This window comes from Ammospiza nelsoni, chromosome 1, assembly GCF_027579445.1.
Source record: "Ammospiza nelsoni isolate bAmmNel1 chromosome 1, bAmmNel1.pri, whole genome shotgun sequence".
Classification (NCBI taxonomy): domain Eukaryota; kingdom Metazoa; phylum Chordata; class Aves; order Passeriformes; family Passerellidae; genus Ammospiza; species Ammospiza nelsoni.
In genome coordinates, this window is record NC_080633.1 from 19,637,628 (window position 1) to 19,662,172 (window position 24,545).

A 24,545-nucleotide genomic window follows, 5' to 3' on the forward strand; every position below is an offset into this window, starting at 1 on the left:
CTGAGCTGATTTTATAGAATGTCTTAAAAATTTTCTTCCATTAGCTGAGGAATGGAGTAAAAGTATGAGGGAAGTGTCTGTAGATGGAGGTAATTTTGTTTCCACTACTGAAGTGATTTTATTGTGTGACATTTAAAGTTCTTTCCACTAGGAGGCAAACCCAGACCATCATATGTGTTCCTTTGCACTTCAGATGTAAATAGCAATGTTTATTTTCTATGAAACATAAAAACATCTGACTTTTAGATTAGCAGGAAAATATTTTCTCTAGGAATGTACAAAACCAATTTTTTATCATATCTTTTTTAAAAAAAATATTCATAACAATGTTTTGAATTCGCATTTGATAAAACTCCCCAGTTTGTAGGAATAAAATATAGTTTCTTTCTTCTATGTTTTTCCTTTCACAGTTATTTTAAATAGTATTTAAATTCCAAAACCTTCTGGATTTTGCCAGTAAAAATATTTTTGGAATTTTTTTTGTTCCAGTATGAATAGAAGAAATCATTTAAGCAAAGCAATTGTTTCTATCATTTAGGCCCAGACACTGCAGAACAAATCAATTCCAAAGAAAATGCAGTATTTCAAAGTCAGGTGTACACAACCACAAATGAACACATCTTGCAAAGAGAGAAATGCAGCGTTTTAATGGTGATTGAATCATGCACAAAGCCATATAATAGATTTCAGTGATGTACAGTGCATATTCAATCAGAGGCACCCCAAGAGGAGAGAGGAGAGTGTTTTTGCAGGACCCAAGCCTAATGCAGAAGCCTGACAAGGAAAGAGAAATTCAGACATTGCTATTTTTGAAGAGACATAGAAATTAAAACTACATTAGTCACTAAAAATGTAATATTTTGATTTGCAGCTGTTTGCTTTCCTTTAAGGCTTGTGTAACTATTCCATTATGCCCTACAATGACTGATGGAGATAAGTAATGTGTTTGCCAGTCTTAATCAAGAGTGTGAATGAATGAGTTCAGAAGGGTTCTCCAGGTTTCCAAACAAAGTGTATTTCCTTTGTAAGTTAGCATAAAGAAATAAGTTGATGGCTTAACCTTATGTCCTTCACTGTGATTTTGCTGCCAGCTCTAAGGTCATGGTCCCTGGTAGATGTGAGGGGAGTGTTGGTGCAGGATAGGGCCGGACCAAAGCAGTAGTTTTCCTTCCCTTCTCCTTCCCACAGGTACAAACAAAAGTGCATTTGAGAGTGGTACTTCTGAGCCTGGAACTAAGACCTGTGGTTCTTGGCTGTGAAACAGATTTTGTTGTTGTTACAGTAAATGTGTTGTTTCATGGAAACAGCAGGGGATCCCATTAAAAAGCTGAGAAGTGTTCAGACATAGGTCATTTGACCAAACCCATGCAATTGGTTTAAGGATTGTACTTGATGCTCCATATTCCTGTTGTCTTCAAAGTTCACAATTTCTAGGTCTGAATGGTGTAGAAAAGGAATAAATGAGTCCAAAACATATTACCTTATCTAACTGCCCAACAGGTTAAGTTTGGGTGAAGTCTTCCAAGTCAAAACATCTAAGGGAGTATGGCTAAGACAGGATTTGTTTCTTCCCAAGGCAAGCAATCAGATCTCATATTCTCTAGCTGTTAACAGACTTTATTTTAATTTTACTAGGTCAAATACAAAGAAAATTATGAAAAATCTAAAGGCAGATCAATGCTGGAGTTTGTGGATACACCAATGTATCAAGTTTCAAAGGAGGCTCAAAAGATGCAAAGTGAGGTAAGTAAAAATGTACTTTTTGAACAAGTAAAATTTAGATCAACAGAGAGGTCAGCAGACATCTTGTACTCAGATTAAGAAAATGTACAAAGCAGAGGGTAAATTGTGGATATGGTAGAGTTATACTGAGTAGTTATCTCTGCTGTTCTGTAGTTCAGTTCTTGTGAATTTGCTTTTTTCTCAAAAGGCCATTGGTACTAACAACACACACACATCATTTAATTGAGAAGAAGCTCAATAGGTCATCTAGATCAGAGATTAATAACTTTTGAAATTTTCACATGAATTCCATCTTTAGGGGAGGGATAGTTCTTATGTGGGAGCAAGTGAAGCCACAAAATCCAGTCCAACCCCATGATTTAGCTGAAACATCCTCCTGCCTTTCCAGCCTGGGAAACTCATCAAGGAGGAGGGACTGTTCCCAGGCTCCAAAACAGCACTGGCTGTCTTATATCAGGTCATGTTTTTCTAACTTTTTTTAAAAACTTCAAATGATGGAGATTTTGTGACTTCCCAGACAATCTAGTCCAGGGCATTACCATCCATCCTGAGTGAGATGGATGCACCTGTGTCCCCATGCTGCAGTTTGATTCCATTAGTTTTGCTGTGTCATGGAAAACAGATGATCTCAGCCTCTTGGTAGAAACTTTAATGAGTTTTAAACCATTACCTCGTGTGCCATTTGTCTTCTCTTTTTCTTACCAAGAAAATGGTTTCTTTCATAGATCAGGTTCAACATTCTCTTTGGACATACTGTACACATATTTTTGTCTAGATTATGTCTGTTTGCATAAATAAACTAGATAATGAAATGCATAAGTTGCTTATTAGTGTGAAATATAATTTATGGCAGGGCTTATTTCTGGGTCTGTTTATAATGTCTCTCCTAAAATGTGCTTGGAATTGCATATGTATGTACCACTAATTGTTGGTTTTGCTACAATAGAAAACGTACCGCAGAGATTTTGAAGAAGGGATCAAGGGAAGACCTTCACTGGATTTAGACAAGACCCCAGAGTTCCTGCATATAAAACAAGTCACTAATCTTTTAAAAGAGGTAAAGGATTTTTTTTCAGTTGTTAAGTTGTAAATGAGCAATAAGAAGCATCAATACAAGCTGCTGAGTGCTGAATAATTTAAAACTTTCTTGGCAGCTACATACAAGTCACTTCCCAAGTAGAAATTCCTTCACATCATTTTGTATTCTGAATAGTTCTGTAGTAAGGAAGTTATAAAGTCTAGCACACCTCAACCAGAATATCACTTCTCTTTTCAGATAGATAAAGGGGTGGAAGCAAGGATTTCCATTGGTGTCCAGATGGCAGTTTTTCCCTTTGAGTCCTTATTTCACATTAATGGTAGACTGTTGTGGTTATACAGATGCCTTGAACTGCATAGAGTCAATTATAACTAACTTTATTAAAATGATTGTCTATCATACATGTTAAGGATAAAAAATGAAGAAGACCAAAATTCCATAATAGAGATGTGGTATTACATAACTGCTTTAGTCCATTTTGTTAGAAGGTACAGGTTTTCTGTATGCCTACTGTTTCCTTCAGATTTGTGAAATGTTCTTCAGTTGTATATGTCACTAAAAATGAATTTTTTTTTCCGTAACTGAGAATCCTTCTACCTTTAGTATTTTTATATTATTATTTAAAACTGATTTCGTGTTAGGTTTTGAGTATTGTTTGACCAATTTCAGAAGAGCTAGAAATGCTAGAAGAGCAGTGCTACTAGATGTTCTACCTTTGAATCTGGAAGCCAACAATACTTTGCATTTATGGTATTAAGAACAGATTTTTTTTTTTGCCAAAACAAATAAAGCACATTAGAATTAAAAACCCTTGAACTTTGTTCCTTTCCTTATTCTTTATACAACTTATTCCAGTCCATGCTAGATTTCATATGGTTAAAGAAAAAAAATTCTTTTAAGATATTCCTTTATAATTCATCCTCTAATAAAGAATTTATTCTGATAAGTCTGAATGTCAGGTAGGCAAGTCTCAAGTTAGGTCTGTTTTGTGCAATGTCATTCTGTGGTACATCTCATACCTGCCTTCTCACTAGGGAAAAATGCAAATCATCTCATTCAGTTCATCTTGCTGCTCACCAAATGCCCAAAGAAGTGGGTACTGTATGCACAGTTGTATCTTGTGCTCTACATGTTCATCTCTGACATTTTGATGTAGCTCCTCTCCTTAGTGCTAAATGCATTAAGATGTTCTCCAATTCTGGCCTCCTCAAGTTTTATGCCTTCTTATTCAGGGAGTAAACCATGGCTGTAAGTCAAAGGGGAAGGAAATGAGAAAATGAAAATGGTATTTCCATTAATGCATAACTGCATGAATTTCTGATGATTTTATATCCACATCCAAGGAATGTATTCCAAACCCAAAGATTACCTAGGTAAAATTAATTATTATCTTTCATGATTCAGAAAAATTGTGTATTTCTTTGTAGTCAAGGATGTAGGTCAGTGTTTTTCCATAATGGTTCATAATCAACTTTGAATAGATACTGCATGAAACAAGAAAAAACTGGAGTTAAAAATTAATTAATTGTTTCATCACTTTTTTTTTTTACCCAAATGTCAGCTGTGTTCCAGCTTATTCTGTTGACTTCCCACTGTAGAGAATAGTGCAAATATTTCACATTTTATAACAATACAAACTTTCTTCTCTGAGACCACATTTACAACTCCTTCAGAAGAGATAACTGAATTAAATAGTTCAGAGTTAAATAATTCTAAATTAGAAGAAATGTTTTCCTGCTTGTTGTGGGACATGGTTCTGATGATCAAGAGAAGCATCTTTAAAAATATCTAGTTTCCTTTTGTTTAAATAAAGAGCTTATAGGGAGATCAAGGTGCTCACTGCTGCTTATGAAACTTAATATGTAATTAGAAATATTAATTCATGTCTATGTAAATAATTCTGATAAATATTTTGTGCAATGTTCTTCTAATTTCTTTGCCCAAGAAAGCCTAACCCTTATCTGGAGATGTGAAAAGCAATTAAAAATCCTTACAAAACGTAAAGATCTTGAACTTCAATAGGCTTACATCAGCTCTCTAGGAGCTGGAAAGAGCAAAAAGAACCAAATGTCTGTGGGCAGGTTCTAGTGTGCTTTGAATTTCATACTGAATATTTGAGTACTCTGGAGGCTGCAGTTGCTGAATGTTGATGGATCATACCAGCGCAGGGGTGATATGGTAGGAATATTGCTTCTACATTTTAATATATCAAGGGGTTGTTTTAACAGGTCCTAGTACTAGGGAAAACACAGGTCCCTAGTGTTTAGGGAATCCATCCTGATTGGGATGCCATTGATGGAACTGAGGTAAAAACTGCAGCACGGCTGGTCTGCAGAAGAAAATTGCTGCTGCAGTGAAAATATCTGTCCAGAGACAGACAGGGCCCCTAAACAGCGTGCTAGTGCTGTATAGGACACAGCTGGTTTTCAAGAGCACAAAAAAAATTAGATGACGACATTGAAATCTTTTTACTTTTTTAACATTGTTCCTTTTCATTTCACAATTTCCAATTCTATTTTAAGTCTGAAATCTTTACTTCAGCTGATTCATATTTCATAGAAATTTCAAAGAGACTCTTCAGATGTTTAATAAGTGGCATTTCTTTTCAAGATCTCACACAAAATAAGAAGTGGTGAAATCTCTCTCTCTCTCTCTCTCTTTTTAATCCTTAGAAAGAGTATCGAAAAGATTTGGAAGAAGGGATGAAAGGGAAAGGAATGACTGTGTTTGAAGATACACCAGATTTGATTAGAGTGAAAAATGCAGCTCAGATACTAAATGAGGTATGTTATCCTAGTCAAGGTTATTAATATCACAGGAGGTTCACTTTGTGTAAAACTCAAAAGATTACTTTTTTTTTTTTTAACACAATCTGCAATGAAATACGTAAGTATTGAAACTAAGGCTATTTCTGTTTTGCTTGAAAAATATAGTAAAGCTCTGGATGAAAAACTACACAGGACAGATAATTCAGATTTTCAGGCAAGTAAAAGGTCGTTGGAGATTGTTAATGGGGTCAGTAGATCCAGCATTTGGAGCTGGGCTCTGCTGAGGCTTTCCCAGTGCATGAGTTTGGGTGGTCTTCCAGACATCCAAGGGGAGGTTGTGGGGAGGGAAGAAGGAAGGCAAAGCATGTTATGCCTGGGGAGAATAATTTCAGAATTATATGTATATATATATATAATTTTTTAATTTATTTATAGTATAACATATATATGTTTATTCAGGTACACATGTACACAGAAAGGATATTTTTATATTTATATACATATATATATATTTTATATTTATATACATATATATATATATATTTATATTTATATACACACACACACACACACACACACACACACACACACACACACACATGTACACACACACATATCCATAAAAAACAGAGGGAATGCCATGGATAGGGCCAATTTGACCACTGTGAAGAAGTGCAGGAATATACAGCTGTAACTCCTGGGATTAACTGTTCCTTGGTTTTATATGCAATATGAAGCTTAGAGGAAACATCTGCCATCCTACCTTTAGCAGAGAGGAATTGAGGGATGATGTATTCTTACAGGTTAATTTACAATTCTTGCAAAAAAACTTTGTGAAGTAGAGGGCTGTTTTATCACATTTATTTCCATATCAGTGGACAGAGATAGAAGACTGAAAGTCTTTTTGCTCATGTTCTTGTACGTGATCAAACCACTGTATTGAGTACAAACACATATTTGTTTTTTTCTAACTCATGTACAAGCTAAAACTAATAAACAGAAAAGTAAGAGGCATTTAAAAATTATATGTATTATATGTATTTACTTTGAAAAAGAAGAATTTTCCACAGGCAGATATGACCTAGAATAGAAAAATAATATTATTACTACAGCACTGAAAGTAGAAATAGCACTGGCTGAGAATTTTTTTAATAAAAAAAAATCTACAAGTATTGTATACAATATTTCCTTATTACTTTTTAATATAATTTGCTGATTAACAAGGAGCATATAATTGCTTGGATAAGCTGAAGATGAAATATTAATTTTGTTTTCAGGTTATTGGTTATTTATAATTTATGTTGTGAGGAAAAAGCAGCAATCATGGATGAGGACTGCCACTTGCCTAATGGCTATGGTTCAGGAAGGACCTATTAAATTAATAAATTACAACTTCCTGATCTGGAAGTTCACTGGAAGCAGTTCTGTATGATATTAAATTTCTAACATGTAGTCTTTTCATAAATAATATATTTTCTTAAAAGTAAAATGTGTTTCAATTAGACTGGCACCAAGGACAGACTTATTACACCATGTTCTGCAGAGCTAAACTTCCCCTTTACTTTAGAGGAAAACTGTAGCAAGCTACTTGGGCTGATTTCCTCCCACCCTCTGCCACATTAAAAATTCATTGATAGAGATTTGTACATTCATTGAAAATCTTCTAAAAGTTTTCCTCCTGTAGTTTATGTGTTTTTTCTGACAACAGCTCACCAACAGTCATGAGAACTGTGAGTCTTGCAAGTTTTGATTGACTCTAAATCCTAAATTTGAGTATCTTGTGGAAAAAAATCTACTTGTAACTCTCTGAATTTTGTGGCTATCATATATAAATTCTATCTTCACAGAGGCAATACAAGAAAGACTTGGAAACTGAAATTAAAGGGAAAGGCATGGATGTTGGTCCAGATACACCTGAGATAAGACGAGCCAAGAAAGCTTCTGAAATTGCAAGCATGGTCAGTACCGCTCCTGGGGCGAGCTTTCCATTTGACAGAGTGCAGCAAATCATTGTGGCTGAGAATTCCAGGTGGTGGCCAATCTAGGCAGTCCTGAAAACACAGATTTCTCTAACTAGCTAATCCATTGAGCTGCAAAGAGTTGAACAGTTGCATAATCAGTGTAAGGGGGGAAAGTTAAGACTTCCCAGACCTTAGATCTTCCTATCACCTTTTGCAGGTTGTGCTCGTTCCTCGTGAGCCTGGCCTGGCATGGGTGTGCTTGGTCACTGTGGGCCCTGCTGCTCCTAGGTCTAAATAGCTGCTTATTTAGGTGGGGCCAAATGATAAACAGAGTTAGAGGGATGCTAAAGTGTTATGACCTCAGTCTTGCAAAGCTCAGCAGATGGAGAAATCCTCACATGAGTCTGACTGTGGCTGCCAAAAAACTGCAGAGACAGGTAGATGTGGCAGGCTACATTATACTTGAAGTGAGCAGCCTGTTAAAAGAGTTTTTTAACCCATCAGCAACTACAGTGCAGGCATTGCATGGGTAGGTTCTACAAAACTAGTACTGTTGAATCATCAGTTATTTGGTGGTTTATGAATGCTGGTCAGTGAAATTGAACAGATTAAAATTGGGAAAAAAAATTAAGAATTTGTCTGTCAGCTGTGAATGTTTCCAATGCTATTCTTTTCAGAAAGAATACAAGAAAGACTTGGAGAATGAAATTAAAGGAAAGGGAATGGAAGTGGGTGCTGATACCCTTGATATTCAACGAGCCAAAAAAGCTTCTGAAATTTTCAGCCAGGTGAGTACAGAATTAATTGCTTTAAAATTACTTTGAAAGCAAAATACAATGAGATGTTAAAACCATAAAATCCTCTTGAACATTCTTAAGCCAAAAAAAAGCAAGCAATGCAAAATAAAAATATTAAATTGAATAAATTTAAGAATTAATTTTTATAGTGTGACCAGTACTATGAGAATAGCTTTGAAGACAGCATGTACAGACAGTTGTAGCATTAGTTATGTGGTTTTCCCCTTCATTTTTTTCTTCAGAAAGGATAGGATAATTTTTTATCCTTTAAAAAGGGTCTGGGGATTGAAATTATAGGAAAAGGGATGCAAGTTGGTCCATATATTTCAGAAGTACAGTGGCTCAAAAAAGCTTCAGAAGTACCAAGCCAGGTCGACATAGTCAAAAGCCAAATGTTTTAATTCTGTGTAACAATGACTGCTTGAAAAACTCTGCTCAAAATACTTCTTCTCTAGCTCTGTAGAGGTTTTCATAGCCATACTAAATTAATTTACATGAAGTGAAATGTCTTAACTGCCTGATTCTTATTTGTATTTAGGCCTGTTATACCATGCAAATAGAATTTAATTATTTACATCTGCCTGTAGTTCTTTTCACATTACCAAATTACTTAACATTACATTACAAATATCCTGACAGTGAGGGGAAGATGTATGAGGATACATTATGTATGAAGGTATGTTATGGATGAGGATCTATTATATATGGGTATATTATATATATTTTAGTGTGGGGGCAGACAGTGGTAACAGTATCATGGAGAAGACAGGTTTAAGTAAATACTGGACAGAGATGAGGAGACTTATCAGCAATAAGCATCTTTTGTGCAGTTTGGATATCTTGAGCCCAAAAACCATAGACATGTAAAAATTATTTTTCCAGAAAATGTACAAAGATGAAGCAGAGAAGATGCTCTGTAACTATTCTGCTGTCCCAGACACTCCTGAGATGGAGAGGATAAGAAGTACTCAGAAAAACATCAGTTCAGTGAGTAATAGTGCTTCTCTCTTTGCTTGTAACTTTTCAGATATTTTTTAGTTTCAATAGGCTCTCTTGTGCCACCGAGCAAAATAGGGAACTTATGAGTAGGTGTCCCTTGAACCATTTCCATAATTTTCCTGGCAAAACTGTATCATTCGCTTCTTTCAGTAAAAATAATATCCAACTTTTCTAGGTGCAACACTGTTATTTTGAATTTCTAAATCACTTATACCACCTTGCCAAGCCACAGTTATTTTTAAATGAAAATCTTTTTTTCTTTTTCCATCAAGCCCCAGGGAGTACTTTATTTAAAAAGGGAAAAAAGATCTTAGGCTTCTTACTACACATATAAGATTTTTCATCTGTTTCCTATCACATGTACTGAGCATCAAGATTGGGGTATAAAATTAGAACAGATCAAATTAAAAAAAAAAACAAAACAGATTTTGTATTAAACTGGGTATATTTTTAAATTTTATGTTAGATTTAAGTTTCAGCTTATCCCTAAATATAAATTATGAGCTTAGATTTGTGAAATTGCCCATTTTGGGATGTATTAAATTTCACTTCCCTTTTGGGCTCATTAATGCTGCTGTTTGTAATTCTGCCTTTGCTTGTAATATAACAGAGAAGAGGAGTAAATCAGGCCTCCAGAACAAAAGGCCAGTCAGTGGCTGGTTTTTATGGCAGACTAAGTAGTACTAATAAAGCCAATGATTTGAGAGAAAGGAATATAAGATACTTAAATATTTTTAGTATTATCTGACACACTTGTTCCTTAACTTAGAGATATCCTCAGCTTCCCCAGCTCTCAGAAATAACTGAGTAAACTCAGTTTCTCCCAGAGGTGTTTGCCTGCAGCTCCCATGAGCAGCTGAGGATTCTGCAGGGGAGTAAGAGCCTGTGGGGAGAGCAGAGGAGATTCCTCTCTGAGCCTGCTCCAGGCTGTGATCATCTCCAGCCATCACCTGCCCTTTTTCTTCCTTTGGATGAGGACAGCTGAAAGCTGCATCTTTCTAGAAGGAGCTCTTGACAGGCCCACTGGCCCAGTTTTGCTTCCTGTCACCTGTTGGCTCCTGGAATGGTGCCCTGCAGCATAGTGTGATGTGGTTATCCCCATTTCTCAGTCACTGGTGTCCTGTCAGGCTGAAACTCCCTGGAACAGAGGCATCCAAGCCAGCCCCTGTGATCTGCTTTCCTCCCTGCTCCAGCCTTTGATAGCTTTTGATGAGGTCCCCAAGTAGAGCAGTGGCTCTGGCAGTGTGGCCTCACTAACACTGAGGTACCAGGCTCGGTTAATTAAAGGTAGGTAGTTCAGCCTATGTTAATTAATGATAGGTATCACCACTTAGTTCAGCCTTGGCCAGGCTCTGATGCATCTGAACCCTTTGCAGCCCTGGAGGCCAGAATGAGCTTTCAGTGCCAAGGCTGACAATGATCCTCTTTGTTGGTGTTCTAGATCATAAGAAATAAAATGTTTTGTCTTTGAGGTGATTTGTATTTGCTTTCTTTTGTGATTTTCCTGTTCCTCTTTGTGAACTGGGTCTTCCAACTGTAGGAAAGCAGTTTACAGCAGTGAATGAACTACCTTTTTTCTTCTTTCTCTGTTTTAATCTTTCATCCTTCTGTGCAGTTTAGATGATAAAGGCAAATTATTACTGAGTGAAGATACAGCTGGAAGCAGCCCAAATAGATAAAACATACAATGACCCCTAATAATCTCATGATATTTGGATTTTGTCTCAAGTATTTTTCTGCCTTAAGGGACAAAAAATAACAACTAGCTCTGCAGATAAGATCGTCGCTGCTTTTAGCTCACTAGCTCATTTGGCAGATGATTTATAAAAGGATATTTACTTCACAGTCATCTCTTTCATAGAAAAATTCCTGTCTCCAACATATTTTACCAATCCTTCCTTGGTAGAGGAGAGTCCAGTCCACAATATAAATCTTTCTAACTGACATGATGCAGAAGAATTTTCAAGTTCTTACACATAACCTGTCTCTGTTATCACATGGTAAAACAAAATTCTAGATTGTTAAAGGTTTTCTGAATATTTAAAATATTAGTTGCAGACATTGACGCTTCTCTAGAATATTTGGCAGTAGTATTCACCCCAGGCTATGGAGGACTTCAAGGAAGTCAGAGGAATTAATCAAGAATGATGTTTTTATTGTTCAGGGTTTGTTGATAGGAAAACTTTTAAATAAATCCTGATATAAGAAAGGCAGAAATGCTAAATGATAAAGATTAATTTTTATTAACTCCAGGATCAGACTTGTTTTTTACATTAATGGCCTGGAAATACTGGAGTGGCAACAGCTGTGACACCAAATACTGAAAATCCAGTAAAACTTCTTTGGGAGTTTTGCAGCATGAACTGGTGCTCCATGGTTATTTAAATTGTAACCATTCTTGGAACTTGTGGAGCAGTTATTTACTATCTCTTTCAGTAACTTCAAATGATTGATTCTACTGATGTGCTTTGTGTTTATCCTTTACTGAAACAATTGAAATAGAATTTTATAAACAGCATGTGTATCTTTTAGGAAGTGACTTTTGGTTTTAGATAGTCCTCAGCTTTCTGGCTTGAATCTAGGAGTCAAAAATTGCATGACTTGGATTGTAGCTCTGGTTTGTTATGGTTATTTTTCCATGAATATCTCAATTTTCTAGTTTGTTAACTTAAAAATAATAGTAATGTCTGTTCACTTCTCACAGTATTTTAAGATCTGAAGACTAAGAAACCAAATCAAATCCTGCATGTACCTTCAATAACATTGAAATGAATGAAATTACTCAAGCATAAAGTTACATTTGTAAAACTTTATACATTATTATATAAATTCTAATATTTTTTCCAAATTTAAATATGCCAAATACTTAAAAAGACTGAGATCAGTTTAAAGAATGAGAATATATTATCTGGGTTACAGCTGAAAACAATGTTATCATAGTTATTGACAATTAGTCTTATTTATGAAAAATTAAAGTATTTGCTTTCTTAGCAAGATTTATAGTCAGACCAATTTGGAACTTGGAAAATTGCCCAGCCCTTTTATGAGAACTAGCATTTGCATTGCTAACAGTCTCATAATTATCTTTTCTTTTGGGGAAATGAAGGTGTTTTATAAGAAGGAAGTAGGAGCTGGCACAGCTGTAAAAGATACTCCAGAGATTGAAAGAGTAAAGAAAAATCAACAGAATATTAGTTCGGTAAGTGCTATTATCATAAATTATTCTTATGTGAGTAAAAGGTGGAGGAATTTTTTTTTTTGTCATTTTGTTTACTAAAATGTTCTTCATTTTCGTATCACACATCTCATTCAAACAGTTGTCCACTGGATTTTGTATATAGAGCTCTACTTTAGCACAGCTAGAACTCCCCTCTACTGTACTACTTCTGTGTCCAAAGGTAGAGATTCAAATTGAAAAATTAAGAAAAAAAAGAAAATATTTTAACTAAACGTTTGAGGAAAGTGTTTTGTTCAAGGTTTGTTGATAGGAAAACTTCTCACTCGCAGGAGTGAGAAATATGAGACGCATTTCCCATATGACAGACTGAACAGCAGCAGTATTTACAGGTTAGAAAAATACCATGTGACAAAAAAGAAAGTCTGTCATGTTCTGTTAGAGACTTATGTATTGCATAAGACTTGACACAGTTTGTACTTCAAGATGAGAAAAACTATGTCCAGATTTCACCTGTGCGAAAAGGTGGAGAGTTGGGTCTTTACGTGCTGGGCACAAGCTGATCTGTGTATCTGATGAAATTAGTTCTGAATTGATTTTGTTTATCTAAGGATGCCCAATGTCTTTGGCACTTTAATAGGCAGATTAAAATAAAATATCAAAATGAATGTTTTCTTCAAATAATACATCATCTTCTGCTAAATATGCGGCAAAACTTGGAAAAAACCTGGAAAGTGACTGCCAAGCAGAAAACCCTTGTAAATGTGTTGTTCATTTCCTTTTTATATTTGGTGGGGACTCCTCTGGGGTAGTTTTTATGTTTGTGACATGATTTTTATAATTATTAGATTTTTTTATTTAAAGTAAAGTCCAAAAATAATGTAGAGACATGACACTATGTTGTGTTTAAGTATTAGTTAAAATACGAATTAGGGTCTCTGGACACTTATTCTCTTAGAATTTCATTGTTTATTACGTAGTGTTAAACACCTAATTTCCCACCAAAGTAAGGTCAGTAGACAATTTCCAAAAAATTTTGAAAAGCTCTTATTTTCCTTAAATTTTTTCCCTACTATATCCATCGCTATTCATCTTGTCATTTTGAGTCACAGTGCAAGCTATCATGTGTCCTAAATCCTGAAATAGTTGGATATTGAACAATTGAAACCTGCTGGTTGGGAAGCTGTTGATTTTCTTGATTTGAGGGTGAGGTTTTTTTTTTTTTGTTCCTTTGTTTAGTTTTTTTTTGTTGTTATTTTGCTTAAAATTTCCAATTACCACAGACATTTATTTCACACAGAAAGGAGAAGTCTTACTCTAATGCTTTCTCACAATACATTTCAAAGTGAAATAGAAAAATAGTGTACACTGTTCTTGCTGTTTTAGAAATCCTAAATAGTGGTGAAGAGGGAAAAATGAAAGGTTGATCAGTATGCTAGTAAACACATTTGAGGAAAAACCTACCAAGGGAAGTACAAAATGCATTAGTGGTGTCGTAGTACAATGTAAATAGCATGGCCTTTACCTTGCTAGTCTTTGTGTAGAGTTAATGTTTTACAAAAGGTATTTTATTACATGAGTGTACTTGAAATTACTTTAGTCTTGTATAATATTTATTAGAGGTGTAGCATGCCAAATTTAAAGGCAATGTACAAGAATGTTTCAAATTACATGTCAGTGAGAGGGAAATTATATTGTGCAGTAAAAGGGAAATTGTATTGTGTAATTTACAGGAGTCCCAAAGGAAGGGTAAATTACACCAATTCTGAATCCATTAGATTTAAATGTTTTACACATATTTTTGAATTTAGCCGGGAGAAATTGGGACAGCCTTAAAACTATTTTCTGGGCTAAACAAAACTAGTATGTGGAATGTGAAGCAAATTTGCACTGAAAGAAACACCAGGGCACCAAAACAACACTTACAGTACAACCAACCACACAAAAAAGTCCATTGAATCATGTTCTGAAAGTGATCAGAATCTTTCAGGCTACATATGTAGGAGGAAAACATAAAAATGGTGTTTTCAAAGCCTAAAATACCAAGGTGGTGACAGCCAAGGAGGTTGAGCTTATCTCACCTGTTGTGATGATTGGTTTGGAAGAAACCAAGATCTCTCAGAACTTTCAAAGCAAGCCACAGACCCATGGGCTGTAGCTGAATTCAGAGGAGAAGCTACAAATAACTGAAGACTTTTTAAAAACTTGTTTATATTGTGGGGCAGGCAGGGTTGGACACAGCACTGTGAAGAAGAAGTGTTTTGGGAGAATCTATTTGTGTTTTTGTTAGTGTGAAATCTGTGAGGAAACCCCTGTGGTATGTCAGTCAATACCACAAAGCTGGAGTCTTATTAAAATTCAAGTAACAGACATTTTGCAGCATTTTAAGGATGAGTACCACTGCCAATTCTTAAACTTACCTAATAGTCTCTATTAAAAGACCCTTTTTCTAGTGCTATAGTGTTTTTGCCAGTCCTAAACTGTCTGGACTGTGATTTTCCATTCCTGGTCTGTACTTTGGGCTGGTTTGGTTTTATTTGTTTATAAATTTCAGTCAAAGCAGCTTCCAAGTATGAGCTTAGAGGAAAACAAGTTGTTTTGTCTGTGCTATGAAACTGGGCATTCTCCAGAAGTAACATGTCTTGAGAAGAGAGTTGAAAATTAGATGTTAGGAAAAAACCAGTAAATATCTGACAGCACCTGCAAAGGCTTCAGCAGTCCAGACAAGTACATCCTCACCTGTGTGTCTCATGTGTTTTTAAAGAAATTCAATGAGACTTGGAAGCCATCCACCCTTTTAGGAACACATAAAAGGCTTGGTTTCTGAAATGGACTAGTAGACTCCATAGCAAGTAAATAGAAGTAATTTTCAAAGTGTTGTTGATCTCCAAGTAGTCTATGCAGCACCCCAGTTAAGGTGAAAATAGCCACAATCCCATGTGATGTATATTCCCACTCTAAGAGTTTTAGTACACTAGAATTGTTTTAAGCATCTCTGCTGCATTGCATCAAACAAGATACATCAGAGACCCTAGCAGACTGTTTTAGAAATTAAGTACAACTGTTGCTTTTCAGGCCAATGGTGTCAGTAGATGTGGTCTAGTAGTGCGATAAGTGTAAGGGTATAAAGTGATAGATGGGTGTTAGTGCCTATCTCTCTCTTCTTTAAATTGGTAATATTTTTATAATATCTATTGTGCAGATTAAATACAAGGAGGAAATTCGGCGTGCAACAACTATTTCTGATCCACCTGAACTAAGGAGAGTTAAGGAAAACCAGAAGAATATCAGTAATGTGTGCCCCGTTTTCATTTCTTGCGCAATTCTCTCTGCTGTATTAAATGTGCTTGTGTCTTGGTGAATATGTCTGTGGTGTTTCTGCTACTTTCTGTTTGTCCAAAAAGACCAATTTAATCAATTAATGGTAATAATTTATTGTCATAATTATAATAATGATGATAAATCCTCAGTCTTGCACTTCGATTCATAAGAATGAGAGTGAAGTATTCCTGTTGAAATAACAATTGTCTGTGTTTGAAATAGAACTGCCAGAGGGTGAGTACTAAGTATTGTGTGGGAAGATGGGATTGATTATTAAGGAATGGTACTTTCCATCCAAATGCAGTGTGCTCTGTAGTGATGTCTAGCACACTTACGTATTTCTGTTACTTGGAAATCTCTGTTCTAATATCTTCTGACATGTTTGCTAGGTTCAGTACAAAGAACAGCTCTGCAAAGCTACACCCATGAGTGTCACCCCTGAGATGGAAAGAGTCAAGAGGAATCAAGAGAATGTCAGCATGGGAAGTTCTCTGTCCTGACAAATATGTATTTACAGTGGACCTTTCTTAAATTCAGTTTTCAAATGCTCTGCTTGCCTTTACTGCATTATATGTGGCTTAACCCCATTCCAAATATGAGTTATTTCTCTGTAGAGCCAATAACCAGTCTGGTAAATGCCAGGTATTGTGTGCATACGTGGGTATATATCCACAGAAATGCATTAATAAGCAGCTTATACATTAAAAAAATTCAAGGTTATCTTTCAAAAATCAAGATTTATAAATTGTAATAAACTTCAGATGAATTTGAGTTTTTCTGTTGTTTCCTGCATGACCTTTGAAGTCATGCATTTTTATATAAAACAAGGATATGTTGCTATACCTGAAATAGTATGAATATATATTTTATTCTATTAAATAATAGATTCACTACAGAGAGCAGCCTGGCAAAGCTACTGCTGTGAGTGTCACTCCTGAAATGGAGAGAGTCAAGAAGAATCAAGACAATATCAGCTCGGCAAGTTGTTTGAATCTTTTTGTCATTCAGATTTTTCAGTTGCTGTAGAAATATAAACATGGATATGCTCTTCCTTTTACATTTGCTATGTCAAAGAAAGCCAACTACATCATTCACTGATGAGATATTGGTTTTATTCTTTGAGGACATGGACTGCATATATGTGCAACAAACATATTCAGGGTTATCTGGTTATTTTTGCAAAAAAAGTAAGTGGTTGTGTTGGTGTCAATATTTTTCAAGGAGAGAGTCACCAGAGGTCAGTAATTCTTTGCAGTAAAGAAAAAAAAGGAAATGAGAGTTTAACCTCAGTGCAAATGTCTTTTTTTTTTTTTGTGATTCAAAACATGGAAGTGTCCATTCCATTCTGTGACATACCACATCTGTTAGAGCTGAGTAGTTCTAAATAGGTCCCATGGCTAAATACTAAAGAGTAAGATAAAAACTATTTCTTGGCTTTTATGGCAATAAAATGTAATTGCTACTAAAGCAGTGTAATAAGCATGAGACAATTCTATTAAGGAACAAGGAAGAAGTGCAAAAAGCCCGATGGAGTAAAGGATAAGACCAGTTATGTTGCAGTCTGTCCTCGACACTGAAACAAAATCCATGGCAAAGTCACTGCAGATGGTAAATAGAAGAGGTTTCATGCAGAATCACTGTGGCAGAAGAGAATTACAAGTAATGAACACTTGAGAACTGAGTGTAGGAGTGAAAAGTAGGTTGAATTTATCAGGGAATACGTCTAAGGACAAAGGAACGGAATCTGACATTGTAACTGCATATATCTTAATCATGTTCTTAAAATGCTCATGAATATTTACCAAAGTCAATTATTTTTGAGGTGTGTAGTTGAAAATAAGAGGAAAATCTCACAACAGTTTTAGTCTTTGAGTAATTTTTTTTAATTTGTGAAAATTAAATGTGTTTCTCCAAGTGACTCATTCACTTTGTGTCTCAAGATTTACAGGGATAAAAACTCCTCTGTGTTAATGAGAAAGATAAAAATCAGCCTATGTTGACTGTAATTATTCTGTCCAGAAAATGCCTTATATTCAAAAGCATATGTAGCTGAATATATTTTCTCAGAGAATTTACTGTTTAATTAAGGCTTTGAAGAATATGCAGTACCATATATTTTTGTTTCTCCTGGAACACAGATATGAAGATATATATTTTCATGGATGTGCTTTCTTAGCCAATATATAATCTTAAGGAGGGTTAGACAGTTTCAATACATGATTTTTCTCATCACAAACACATGTTGAAATAGGTTTGCATGACTCATTTAACAAGTAATACTTGGAGTGTGAATATATAGGTAAATCTAGAATATTAACTAACACAGTGCACAGGTCATGGTGCAATGTAGAGCTAAGAGAGGCCATTGGTAGAAGAATTCAACAAGACAGAAAAAACTCTGAGTACTCACTCCCAAACCAATAAGTAGGATCAGCTACTTTCCCTGTTTTATGATTTTGGGTGGATTTTTTTTTTCTTTAACAGGTAATTAACCATTTCTTTAACAGGTAATTAGCCATCTTATCTTTACTAGTCTGTAAAGTGCCACAAAATAAGCTAATCAGGAGAAATGTGGTGTAAGTGATTCAGTACTTACTGATGCACAAAACCCAGAACCCAAACATTTGTTTAGGAAACAAAATATTCAGATTCCTCCCAGACATGTTGCTTTGTGCTGCTAGTGAAGACTAGCTATTGAATGGGAGTTATAAGCCTTCCAAAGGATTAATCCTCTTGTAAGGATTGAATTCCCTGGATTTCTCAGGTAATCCCAGTCTCACAGACTCTGTGTCTGTCTTGGTAATAAGAAGGTAGCTAGCTTATCATCACCACACAAACATGGATTAAGGATGTTCTAAGTCACAGTGGTGTTTCCTTAGTATTTATCTTATTTTTCAGTTGATAAATGAATGATTTACCTTATGTCATTCAAACAGTCACAAATTTCAGCTTTTAAATAAATATGTTATTTTGAGTAAGTGATTGATGGGATAAATGTGCCTTTTGGCCTTACCAGTATACAAGTTCATCTGTATCCTCACTGTGAAATAATTTATTGGCACATGAGTTAAAGAAGAGAACTGTTGAGCATTGTGGTTTGGAAAGGTGCAGTTGCATGGTGTGATTCTCACCATCCTTCCTACTGTAAGCAAAGAAAATTCACCTGTGCTGTTGTTGCTGTTTTGCAGGTCAAGTACAGCAGTGATCAGAGGCAGATGAAAGGTAGACGTAGTGTGCTTCTAGACACACCTGAGCTAAGACATGTCAAAGAAACACAAAACAACATCTCAATGGTAGGGTACTTTCATCCTGTGACTAGAGCCTTCTAAGGAATGGCACTTGTCTTCCACTGGATTTTGCCTTCCATTAATATAGGTAACTAATGAAACCCTCTCCTCAGGTATGGAAGGAATATTTTCTTCTTACACCTGTAGAGGGAGTGTTTGCTAACTGCATAGGAGTGTAATGAACATTTTCGAAATACTAATAAACAGTTTTCTAACAGTTAAATGTCTGTTCTTTTGGTTTTTTTCCTTCAAAAATGTACACACATCATTTGAGCATCACAATTTCACTGGATTAGGTGACACACTTCACCTTGTGCCTGTGCATGTTCCTGGTTTCTGCGTGACTTTGGTTCTTGGAATGAGCTGTTTTGTGTGCATCAGCTTGTGTGAGAATGTTTGTCAATTTAATGAATTGATGATTAAGTTATTTATAATGTAAATATGCATAATCAGCAGTACTACCTTTATAACTCTTACTAATACTGAGGTTTTGTTCCAACACTTGGTGCTGTAACACTTTCTACTCTAATGTCCTTTTTTCTAATATTTTCTTTTAAAGTAAGCAGTTCAGAATAACTCTTGTTCTTTCTAAAAACCTATTTTTAAAGCCAGTTGACATATGATAAAACAAAAGGGTGAAATATACATTTTGTGTGATACTGTGCAAGTAGTCAAAATTATCAGTGAATGAAAATGCTTGAGTTCTTTAGAACTACCACTGCTGGAATATTTTTACTGGCAGATGTATTTGTCTGCATCAGTAGACAGCTATCCTGTTGTAGAGAAGAAGGGAATGCACCAGATGACCTCCTGAGGGCAGGGCTGTTTTGTGTCCTGTGAGATAGTAGGATGATGCTTTGCTGCTTAAGCTAATGTCCAATTCAGTATCAATGGAAAAGAGAAATTGATAATAAAAACTAGTTAAGGTGATAGAAAATACTTGGCTGGCCATCCAGCCTATCTCATGTGTATAACAATTCTGTTATGGTGCAAAGTCAAAGTATACGAGTGCCTCATAAACCAGATGTATATGTGTTCTTGCACAGAATAACCATTTGCTGTCAATTGCATTTTGACAAAACCTGGGGAAAAACTTAATTCTCCTTGTTTTCCTAGGTAAAATATCATGAAGATTTTGAGAAGACAAAGGGCAGAGGCTTCACCCCCGTGGTAGATGATCCTATAACAGAGCGTGTACGAAAAAACACCCAAATTGTGAGTGATGCAGCATACAAGGGTGTGCATCCACATATTGTTGAAATGGATAGAAGACCTGGAATAATTGTTGGTAAGCTGTTAAATACTGTTGTTATTGAAGGCATGGTGGGGAAGATGAAAGCCCCTGTTTGTGCTCTCCATTTTCTCTCTTTTCTCACCATGAAACTTATGGTTGATCTGCAGGTTCTGTGTCAGCTTCTAGAGAAGTCATAATGGGAATGAATGGGAGATATATTGTTATTTGATCTGTAACTTTAAAAAAATATATGGATAGTTTTTACTATTACTTTAAATTTGAATTTTGACTCTAAAAGGTAGGTCAAAGTTTTACAATTTTACACAAAAGAAAAATTATTTAAACTGATTCTGCAAGTTGTCAATGTTTAAATTTTGCAGGCCAGTTTGAAATTTCCCTGTCAGTCAGTAATTTCTTCAGAACTGCATATATCTATTTACCTTGTGTTTCACAATTTCACACAGCTTTTAAAATATCTCAAGCTGTAATTCATCATTAACTCATTAGATCTCTGGTAAGCCAAATACCAGTGTTGAGAAGTGATGTTCTGAAAGATGGCCCAAGATAAGGATGGGTGTTCAAGGGGTAGAATGCAGATTAGATTTATATGACAAGGTATTGCATAAAGGTATTATGTGGCATAACCATAATGAGCTCTGTTTAAAAATTGAAATGGATATTTGAAATTGCTGAAAACTCAGCAAGTCTGCTACGGCAAAGGAAGCGGTAATATTTTTTTTTCTTCTCATTTTTTTTTCTTCTCATTTCCTTTTTTCTTCTCATTTCCATTTTGTTTTTTGTGTGTCCCATTTCTCTTTTTCTGTGCTTTTCAGACATGATCCCCAGAGGATCTGCATACAAAAAAGCCATACTGAGATAGCACTCTAAAATACTTCATATATGCTGATAACAGGGAGGCTGATTTTAAGTTTGCATCTCAAAACTCAGAGAAATTGCAGGTGAAATGGACTAACTTGTTGGTCACATAGGCCATCCTCCTGCCTACAGTAAGGTTAACTATATTATTCCTGGCAGATGCTTTCTCAGTCAGTTCCTTAAAGTCTCCAAATAAGTCTCCCCCACATAAGAAAGTTTATTTCTTTCCTTTTTTGTTTCCATCCTTTATGTGTCTGTAGCTACAGTAAATGAGACGGGGTTTCCTAAAAGTGTGTCAGAGAGCTCTGCCTGGGGCAGGTGCTGATGATCTTCCATCTCTACTCACTTTCATAGTTGTGGTGCAGCCAAAGAAAAAGAAAAAGGCTTCTGTGAAATTGCACTGTGACATTCAGTTTGCAATTTGCTCTTTAGTGTATGCTGCAAGCCTCCTGCTCTCTGCTGCATTGCATGTGTGCTGTAGCCCTGTGTAAGAGCCATGTGTGCAATCCCATGTTCAGCAGCTGAAGCCTTGCTAGGACCAGCAGATTGGAATGAAGGACATCCCTGAGACAGACTCGTGAGCTGCAAGGACTGAAATATATATAATTATTTATGATCTAAAAATACTCCAGTATCAAAACACAAAGAAATTCTTAATTTCCCATGCCTGCCAAACAGCAAAAATTGTACAACTATGTAAAGGAAAAAGGCCATGGCTACTTCAGCTAGAGCTTTTTTGGAATAAAATTGCAATTATAATATCTACTTATTTAGAAAGAAGCAGTGAGCTCCCTGATCGTGAAATATCCTTGGCAACTCAAAAAAAAATTTGCAAACTGAAAAATGTACTTAGGACTCTCGTGAGTATTATTTGTAGCTGTAAATTGTTCAGCCAGTTAGGAAAATTGTGTCAGAATCCCTCTGGTTGATTTTTAATGTATTATTGGTGAAACTAGAGCTACTCTTTCAAATGCCTGGTTACTAAAATTAATGACACTGTTCTGGCAAGTAGACACTAGTTTTAACCCTACTAAGCCATTCTAAACCCATCAAGATAAATTGATGTTGGTGAGCTTTGGATCTGTTACTAAAGAGAAACCACAATTCTCACATGAATATAAGGATATTTTACCTTGGCAAAAGCTACCATGGAATGAAAACTGATTTGTGTTATATATTGCCAAGATTCTGATTCTATGTATGTTATTTCCGACTATAGAGATGGATAAAATCAATACAAATCAATGACTCTTGCACTGGTGCTGCCATGAAGCCATACTTATATTTTCACTTGCCAAGGCATGATCAAATAGGACAAGTTGGGTGTTCACCAATTCCCCTACCCCTTCTCATGCCTGTCAGTGCTTTATGTAGGTGCATAATTTATCTCTATTAGAAATAACACATTGTTTATCAAAAGACTTTGAGTGAGCTTTAATTTATCTTGGCAGGAAGGACTTAGCACTACGCCTCACCTTATGGGAGTTGTGGTAGATAATCTGCAATGTGAATACATTGAATGTATTCTAAAGCCATGGGATTTATTTTGCTAGCTCTCTCTGTTCTTTCCATTGCATCTAGGCTATTAATCATTTGAAACATGTAATATTTGGGATCCTCACAGTCCTACTTTACCTACAACCCATTACTTAGCTTGGTATCTCTCAAACCAGAAAAGAACAAATCTGGGAGGACAGTTTTTTTCCTGCTTCCAGTATATGGAGTAAATCTTGAAGCCAGAGCTGCCCAAGAAGAAGCTATAGTAAAAATGTGTGATCTGGTAGATTTGTGCTTTGACTGATTATATTTTACATCAAGGTTTTAGTTGAAACTGGTTTGAAGAAATTAAAAGATTTATTAATTTTAGACATATCAGATATCGTAGAATCGTTTAGATTAGTCAAGACCATTAGGACCATCAAATGCAACCATTAACCCAGGACTGTCAAGCCCACCACAAAACCATGTCCTCAAGCATCACACCTTTTAAATATCTCCAGGGATGGTAACTCAGCCACTTCCCTGGGCAACCTGTTCTAGTGCTTGACAACCCTTTCAGTGAGGAACCTTTTCCTAATATCCAATATATAAGCCTCCCCTGGCACACTTGGGACCATTTTTTCACATCCTATCACTTGTTACATGGGAGGAGAGACCTATTCCCACATCACTGCAACCTCTTTCAGTCAGTTGTAGAAAATGACAAGGTCACCCTGAGCCTCCTTTTCTCCAGGCTAAACACCCCCAGCTACCTCTGCCTCTCCTCATCAGATTTGTGCTCCAGACCCTTCCCCAGCTCCATTGCCCTTCCCTGGACTCTCCCCACCATGTCAATGCCCTTCCTGAATTGAGGCACACAAAACTGAACCCAGGATTTGAGGTGTGGCCTTGCCAGTGCTGAGAACAGGGGGATGATCTCTGCCCTGGCCCTGCTGGCCGCTCTGGTGCTGATCCAGGCCAGGATGCCATTGGCCTCTTGGCCACCTGGGCACACACTGGCACAGGGAATTACTTGTTAAGTTCAAGAGTGGACGTAATTATATCCTATGGTAGATGTGTACAATGCAGATTTCTACAGCTGAATTTGTCATCTTAGTTCATTTTTTTGATATTAATTAAGAAAGATAGATACTTTTGAGTTTACATGAATTAAGCAATCAGTAGAAATTTATTTTGGATGAGCTATGGCCCTGATTCTTCTTATGCTGACATGACCTCTGCTATAAGCAAAGGAGACTGTAGTGTCTCTGTCAGCTCTGGACTGCCAGCTGTCAGCAATAGGGATGTGCACTGCAGCATCTCCACACACAAGGGTGCTGCTGGTGAACTGGGGAAATAATCTTATAGCTTTGATGATTTTGGTTCTGCTACTGGAAGAGAGCTCTAATATGTGATAATTAACTGATTCCCATTTATTTAGACTTAAGGACACACTATGGTCATGTTTAGAAAATGTAAAAAAATTGGGAGCAAAAGTCTCCTTAAAGTAATGTCAGTGCTTAAAATTAATGCACTAAGTTCTTTTAAGCAGGAAATTGGGCTTTCTGATCTCTTCAGGTGAATAGCTAGGTATTTTGGTTAATTTCTAGATGAAGGAAATTGATTATTGATTGTTAAATCTCATTCCTTTCATGCTTTTACTTCCTTTGTTGTTTGTCTGTCTTATACTTTCTGTGCTTTGGAAAAAGATCTTAAAGTTTGGCGCACAGATCCTGGCTCCATCTTCGACATTGATCCTCTGGAGGACAATATTCAGTCTAGGAGTCTGCATATGCTTTCTGGTATTGCTTATATCCTGACTTTTCCCCAGTTCAGCTTTTCATGTTTGTGAAACTAAGTTGATAC

The 24,545-nt window shown here is 36.0% G+C and overlaps 1 protein-coding gene across 4 annotated transcripts in view; it reads left to right on the forward strand.

Moving 5' to 3' along the window:
- The window catches only part of NEBL (nebulette), a 245,696-nt gene that overhangs the window by 192,041 nt on the left and 29,110 nt on the right, over positions 1–24,545 (forward strand). The window contains exons 10-22 of one of the 4 annotated variants that reach the window (XM_059489448.1): positions 1,636–1,743; positions 2,690–2,800; positions 5,455–5,565; positions 7,398–7,508; positions 8,189–8,299; positions 9,191–9,295; positions 12,414–12,506; positions 15,685–15,777; positions 16,193–16,284; positions 16,688–16,781; positions 18,992–19,096; positions 20,207–20,378; positions 24,389–24,481. In XM_059489448.1, the coding sequence (XP_059345431.1) occupies positions 1,636–1,743; positions 2,690–2,800; positions 5,455–5,565; positions 7,398–7,508; positions 8,189–8,299; positions 9,191–9,295; positions 12,414–12,506; positions 15,685–15,777; positions 16,193–16,284; positions 16,688–16,781; positions 18,992–19,096; positions 20,207–20,378; positions 24,389–24,481 (1,399 nt within the window). The remainder of the gene's footprint in view (positions 1–1,635; positions 1,744–2,689; positions 2,801–5,454; positions 5,566–7,397; positions 7,509–8,188; positions 8,300–9,190; positions 9,296–12,413; positions 12,507–15,684; positions 15,778–16,192; positions 16,285–16,687; positions 16,782–18,991; positions 19,097–20,206; positions 20,379–24,388; positions 24,482–24,545) is intronic. The other 3 variants (XM_059489453.1, XM_059489460.1, XM_059489464.1) reach the window with 3 other exon arrangements.